The sequence below is a fragment of the Leuciscus leuciscus genome (genome assembly GCF_965113295.1).
Source record: "Leuciscus leuciscus genome assembly, chromosome: 6".
Taxonomy (NCBI): domain Eukaryota; kingdom Metazoa; phylum Chordata; class Actinopteri; order Cypriniformes; family Leuciscidae; genus Leuciscus; species Leuciscus leuciscus.
Genome location: NC_138730.1, coordinates 46,821,720 through 46,829,219, shown reverse-complemented (window position 1 = coordinate 46,829,219; position 7,500 = coordinate 46,821,720). Strand labels below are relative to the sequence as shown.

The 7,500-nt window shown below is 38.4% G+C and overlaps 1 protein-coding gene across 1 annotated transcript in view; it reads right to left on the bottom strand.

Moving 5' to 3' along the window:
- kcnj10b (potassium inwardly rectifying channel subfamily J member 10b) overlaps positions 1 to 7,500 on the bottom strand; it is a 23,295-nt gene that overhangs the window by 13,197 nt on the left and 2,598 nt on the right. Inside the window, exon 2 of the mRNA XM_082173129.1 lies at positions 2,926 to 3,265. Coding sequence (XP_082029255.1) covers positions 2,926 to 3,265 — 340 coding nt within the window. The remainder of the gene's footprint in view (positions 1 to 2,925; positions 3,266 to 7,500) is intronic.

Here is a 7,500-nt window from a genome sequence, read left to right as displayed (position 1 = left end):
GAACTTTCCCCAGGAACTAGGAACTTTGGGCTGGTACTCGATGTGTTTACACCGCAGGAACCAGGGTCTAAATGAAGTTCCGGGTAAATATTTCCCCCTCCGATAGTCCCTGCTCATGAGGTAGTACATTTTCAAAGTTCAGGAACTTTCAGGGGTGGGACTTGTGCGCTGCACAAGCTGATTGGTTGTGTTCACGCCGCATTTTGGTTGGATGACTCCACACAGCATTTATTTATTTTTAACCTCCCTTTTTAAAAAATCTATTGCGGTTCGTGTCGTGGCTTCATGCAGTAAGAGTTGTCTGTCTGCAAATATGGAATTTAATTTAAAAAACTGGTGGACTGGCGACGAGTTTCAGGCTTTATTAAGGGTATTTGTGGAAGAGGAAACTTTCTGCGCGTTCGTCCCAGCCATCTCACGGTCAATGTCCGCAATAGCTGATAACATTCAAATGTTATATCTAACGTTAGCATTACGAGCTTACTGAACACGCTTTATCAGTGCTCGTCTCTTTTCTGCCACAGCTTTTATTATTAAGTCATTATGTTTACACATTGTCATCTATTGCAAGGCACTCCAAACCATGTTACAAATTTACTATAACAGGATTGAAATAGCGCTTTGAGGTTAGTAACAAACAACTATTTACAAGACTGTCACTATTTATGATTGATAGACGGGGTTCAGGCTTTTTGGGAAATTTTTGCGCGTTCGTCCCAGGCATCTCACAATAACTGATAACATACGTTGTCTAATTTTATACGCATACGAGCTTTCCGAACACGCTTTAGTATCAGTGCTCGTCTATTTTGTTTTGTTAATTACCTCGTTAGTAAACCAATACATAACTGCAGCACAGTTTGAATCTCCTCCATACTTATTATAAATGTGGCGCTCAAAACTGATTACTGTCCGTCGCAGACTGGGAGGAGCAGCTGCGCGCAGTTTACCTTCCCGGTACTTTAGACCGCGGTGTAAACGCAGAAAGCAACCGGTCTGGGGCAAAAAAAAGTTCCTGGGAAAAAAGTTCCTGGGACAAATTGTTCCGGGTAATTTCGGTGGAAACGCGGCTAAAGCTATTTTAGAGCGGTCTATAGTGTTAGAAAAGTAAAAAAATTGCTCATAGACTAGTCTAATGCAGGTTAGTCTGTTTCACAAAAATAAAGACTGACTTAATTTAGACCAAAAACATTAGACACCTTACCCTCAGGCTAACTTACCCCCAAGACACCTTACCCCCAGGCTAACTTACCCCCCAGACACCTTACCCCCAGGCTAACTTACCCCCAGACCCCTTACCCCCAGGCTAACTTACCCCCCAGACACCTTACCCCCAGACCCCTTACCCCCAGGCTAACTTACCCCCCAGACACCTTACCCCCAGACCCCTTACCCCCAGGCTAACTTACCCCCAGACACCTTACCCCCAGGCTAACTTACCCCCCAGACACCTTACCCCCAGGCTAACTTACCCCCAGACACCTTACCCCCAGGCTAACTTACCCCCAGACACCTTACCCCCAGGCTAACTTACCCCCAGACACCTTACCCCCAGGCTAACTTACCCCCAGACACCTTACCCCCAGGCTAACTTAGGTCTAAGACTCTATGTTACCTTGGCAACCAGCAGTAACAATCAGTTACATTACAAACAGCCAAAAGAAAAGGGAAAATGGCTCATAATTTAAACATTTCTTCTTGTTACTACATTCTCCGCTAAATTTACCAAGTAAAATGTCCTTGTAACTGTTATACTCCTCCAACAAACACATATGTTCCGCTGGGGTAAACTGCACTGAGCGGTTGAATGCGCTTATTCGATCCGCCATGTTTTTTGTTTTGAAAAGTGTCTTATTTTACCCAGAATGCATTGCAGTGTAGTCCTAACTTAAGATAGTCAGAGTCTTAAGTGCTTTGTGCAACGGTCTGATTTAGATGTCTATCTGAAGTCTGACTATCTACTTTATCTAAGCCATAGTCAAAGTCTATCTTTGTGAAACCGGCCCCTGGACTCACTTCACTGGTTGCCGGTTGAGTACCGTGTTAAATTTAAGGTTTTATTAAATGTGTATAGGGGGTTATGGCTCCACAATATTTTACAGATTTCCTTTTGCCTTCTCTGTTTCTGCACCACGTCTGTGGAATGATTTGCCGGAACACATTAGGCTTTCTTCTGACTTTAAAACCTCCATGAAGACATATCTGTTTTTCTCTGGCATTTGGATCAATGTAATTATTTTAATTTGTGTGTTTAATTGTTAGTTTGTGATGCTTTTAATGGGCTCCTACAGTATAATGCCCTTTTCACAAGATATAAAATAAGTCTCTGATGTCCCCAGAGTGTGTGTGTGAAGTTTTAGCTCAAAATACCTCACAGATATTTTTATATAGCATGTTAAAATTGTCAAATTATGAGGGTGAGCAAAAACGCACTGTTTTTGTGTCTGTCCCTTTAAATGCAAATGAGCTGCTGCTCCCGGTACAGGGGGCGGAGCTTCAACAGCTTGCACTCACACACACATGCACTGAAAATTTCAAAAACTTTTAGTCTTTTATGTTCAAACCGGAGTCAGACAATGATGGAGAGACTCAAGAAGAAGTGACAACATGTAGAAGCAACAGGACATTTCTGAATGGTTAGTTGATGAATTTATGTATCTGATGTGTAGTTATCTTCTAGTCATTGATTAGCATATTCTGTCATGATAATCTATTAATCGTGTTCCGGGGGCGGGGTTTATGTAAATTTTAGGGTTTGTGATGTCACTAACCCGGGAGGAATGTGGTGTAGTCTCTACCAGCCGTTTGTTGTAGTCCTTAAAAATTATTTATTTAAAAGCAAATATCTCCCTTTGCTTTGAACTTTGAGCGTCGTAACTTTGCAGATGTTGTTTATGATCAAACAGCAACATTACACACTCTTACCCAGCAGGTCTCCGTGCACCAAAGCCAGCAAGTACCACAGCAGTCCGAAGGCGAACCAGGTGCCCACAAACGTGGCGCTGAACAGAGCCAGTTTGTACCTCCACTGCATGTCCACAAAGGTCGTCCAGGGGTCACGCAGGTAAAGAGCACCACGGCCCCTCACATGCTCGACACGCACGTTGCTCCGCCCATCCTTGGATAAGACCCGCCTCCTGCGTGTCACCTGACTCCCAGGCCCCACTCCTCCGAGCAGAGGCTTCAGAACGTCTGTCTGAGTCTGGGAGTGGCAGACCTTCTGAGGGGCGGGGCCATGAGAAGAAGTGGGCGTGGCCGACGTCATCTAGAGAAGAAACAAATGATCCTCATTTACATTTATGCATTTGGCAGACACTTTTATGTTTTTAAAATCCCCATTTGGACATATAATGTTGTTTATATGTCTATGTGGTGTTTTTAATACGCTTTAAGACAAAGCATGTGTAAATTCATAAGTCGACAGCATTGCTGAGTATTTCCTCCTTAAAACTGCAGTGAACCAAAGACGCTTTGAAATCGCTGGTGTTTCTGACGTCACAAACTACCTTGTTAACCAATCAGATCAACGTGTGATCGTCAACCAGTGGATCTCTGAGCTGAGTGAGTGAGTGGAGGTGGGGCTAATTTGCATATTCATAGAACCACGCATACTTAATGAGGCGAGGGTGTCGAGTTACATTCAAGATATTTTAAGGCATGAAGAATTGTTTGCAAGGTACAAAATGTTTAAATATGTCATTTTGGTGATCAAAGATGAGTTTTAAGGGATACAATTATTGACTACATGGAACCACTATAAACCACGATAAAATGCACTTACGGTTAGTATTATCGTTTAAAATGTAATTATCATTAAAACCGTGTTTGATTATCGCGATTTTAATAACTCACTGTAAATCCTGTCCAGCCAGCAACAGTCTGACGCCGGCGCGGCGCGAAATATTGTTTTTTTATTGGGGAAGGAATGGCGGAAGGCAGATTAATGTTTTAAATCTTACATGATCACAACAATATTATCAAACTCAGTAAACAATAAATCAACTTTGATTTCATTTTCAAAACAATCGAAAACGGAGACGCAAGACGGCAAGTTGTATTTGAATGAAACGAGAGAGCACGTACATGGATGTGTGCCGTTATAATGCGTTGCTATTGACGACGGTCATTATAAGGAAGGAAATGCCACAGAATATAATCTTGCTTAAAAAATTGCGTAGATCTGCTTGTTTTATTTGTTGTTTGTTGATTTTCAAATATAACTTGCTGAAATGTCTTCAGTGTGAGCATCGGTTATTTTTGAACACTTTCATCTCGTTTTAACAAAACCGTGATAATATTGATTATCACGATCATTTTGGTCACTATTATCGTGATATGAAATTTTCATACCGTCCCATCCCTATTAAGGGATACAACATTCTACCAGAAACGTACATTATCTGTCCTTGAATTGTTACAGTGAATAAAAAAGTATTTCATCCAAAAATTTCTAAAACTGGCTCATAGTTGATTTCTGTGAGTTGTTCTGTAAAGGAATATGTCATTCATTAGGTTCTCAGATATTTTTTTCTTTATTAAAAACACTTTTGAAAATTACAAATCCTGTCCATGCCCTTGTCCTCAGCCAAATTGGAGCTACAGCTTTCATAGTTTTGTTATGCTACAAACTGTTATTTAAAAAAAAAAAAACTCATCAATAACAAGTTTAAGCTGTTATCATTCACATCAACTGATCAAAAACATAAAATTATATATAAATTCTACAAATAAATTCTATTTTACAACTGTCCCCATGTTTTGGTCAGTCCTGTCACGTTTACATAAAACTCTACATAAAATGTGTGAAATACACCTTTAAGGGTATCACTCAGAGGAAGTGACATCATTTGACCCAGGTGAAGCTTACATTGATTAAGGTTGAATTGTTTCATTGAATTGTATGATTTTAAGCTTGTTTTTGTATGTTTTTTTTAGGAAGACGAGCTAAAGGGTCAGGCCCTGTCACGGTTAAACATTCCAGAAAATAATGAAAATGTTTTAAATCCAAAACATGTCTAAAAAGGTTATTGAAATTCCTTGCTTGCATGTTAACAGTTTTTATGCTAGCATGCTAGCAGGCTGAGTAATGGCAGTTTACAATGGCCAACCGTCAGGCCCTGTCACATCAGGCCCTGTCACATTCCTGTGTGACACGGCCTTACAAATTAATGTTATTGTTCTTTTTTATTACATTTATTGCATATGTTATGTATTTAACGCATGCAATAGTAAAATGAAGGCCAAGGTGCTTGATTTTTATACAACTGTGGCCATGGAAGTGATTTAAACACCTAAATTCAATTATTTGGAGGGCTGTCCCAATACTTTTGGCAATATTATGTATGTCCTTGGCTGAATTTTACCATAGTCTAATATTACTTTAACATTAAAATTATAATAATAATTTAAAAAAGAAATGCCAATCAAAACTTAAATAAAGAACACAAAACATAACTTTTTCTGCATCATCAAAATCCATAAAGTCAGTCCTGTCACAGTACCGTCAGTCCTGTCACGCCATGGTCAGTCCTGTCACACAGGAAATTATGATAAAAGTGTACTATTTGAGGAAATATTAATTAATTAATCTCTTTAACTGTGTAGATGAAGGTGGGGGTATATATCCACTACTATGTTTTTATAAAAATCTCCTATGTAAAGGTAGTTATTTTACAACTATATGAGTGCCTGCGGGTATTCTGTGATTTTGTGTACTACAGTTGACCGAAAAGTTACTTATATTTCTTAAAGGAATTATAAAACCATGTTAGATACAATCAGGGACATGTGATCAATAAGAAAATGCTATCTGTATCAAAGAAATTCATTAGGAAACCATTCTAACATATACAAATTTGTCTGTGACAGGGCCTGACATTTTAGGGGTGAAATGCGTATAAAAATGTATTTTATTTAATCATAAAAACATGCTGAGATGGGATGATATGTGTTTCTCATAGTTTAACATGTCCTCCATATGTCTCAACGTTCAGATTTAAGAAAAATATATTTTTTTCCCCAAGATTTTTTAAAGTGGAAATGTACGTTTCTGGTAGAATGTCAATGTCAATTGACTACACAGGGACTTTAAGGATTTAAATGAAGAGACAAACAATTCTGAGAAAATCTGCTCCAAAGATGTTCTGAAGAAAGATGAGGAGAGGAGACAGTAGAAAAACAATGGAAAAGATTGAGATTAAATTGTTGGGAATTTTGTTCAGATTTGATCATGTAATGCTTACATCAGCGCGTGTGTGTGCATTGACTGCTATAGGCTTGAAATACAAACATGCACATTTAAATTCAGCTCACTTGTTTTTCTGCGGTACATTTGTCCAGTGGTTTATTGTTCACTCTGCAGGGAGAAGCTCATTGACTACAGTTTATCTGATTAATCAGGAGATTATATTACATGAGAGAGACTTTTAACCAACAATGAGTGGAGAGAGACACTAAATGAGGGCGTTTGAAAGGAATCCAGACTGTGTGTTTGACAACGCTTCTCCGCATCCACCCGTTTAAACTCATTCCATTAGATATGAAATATAGCAAGTATAGCAACTTGTTAGCATGATATTCAGGATTTTCTATGCACTAATGTGACTTTCTTTATGGATTGAAGTCTCAGTGAAGTCTCAGTGCGTGATGTATGAAGTCTCACAGGTGTAGAGAATCGCATTAACTATCAACATCTTCCACTAACAAACTCAGAACGGGCGTCTTTACCACAAATGTTAGCCTTAATTAATGGCTATTTTTGTCCGAATGCGTTTTGTTTGCGCTGTAGATGCACTTTATGTTCAATAAAACAAAGCCTCTATTCAGCTTTTCAGCAGAACACTTATATAACAGCATTCATTATATTCAGTGTTTTATGTAATCTGATGGATCCTTGGTCCTTTCCAAAGCTTCATGTTAGCAAAGTGCTAAAACATGTTAGCAACATGCTTAATCATAATAGCAATGTGTTAAAGTATACTAGCAACTTGTAATTCATTCTAGCAATATGCTTAATCATGATAGCAACTTGTTAAACATGTTAACAGCATGCTAATTAATGCTAGCAACATGCTAATTCATGCTAGTAACATGTTAATTCATGTTAACAATATGTTGAAACATGTTAGCAGTATCCTAATTCATGTTAACAACGTGATCAAACATGCTAGCAACATGCTAATTCATGCTAACAAGATGATAAAACATGCTAGCGACATGTTTAATCATAATAGCAACATGTGTTAAACATGCTAGCAACAAGCTAATTAATGCTAGCAAACGTGTTAAGACATGCTTTCAACAGGTTAAATAATGCTAACAACACGTTTAATCATAATAGCAACATGTTGAAACATGCTAATTCATGCTAGCAAAACATGCTTAATCATGATAGCATTGTGCTAGAACATGTTAACAAAATGCTAATTCATGCTAGCAGTATGCTAAATCATGCTAGCAACATGCTAATTCATGTTAACAATATGTTAAAACATGCTTGCA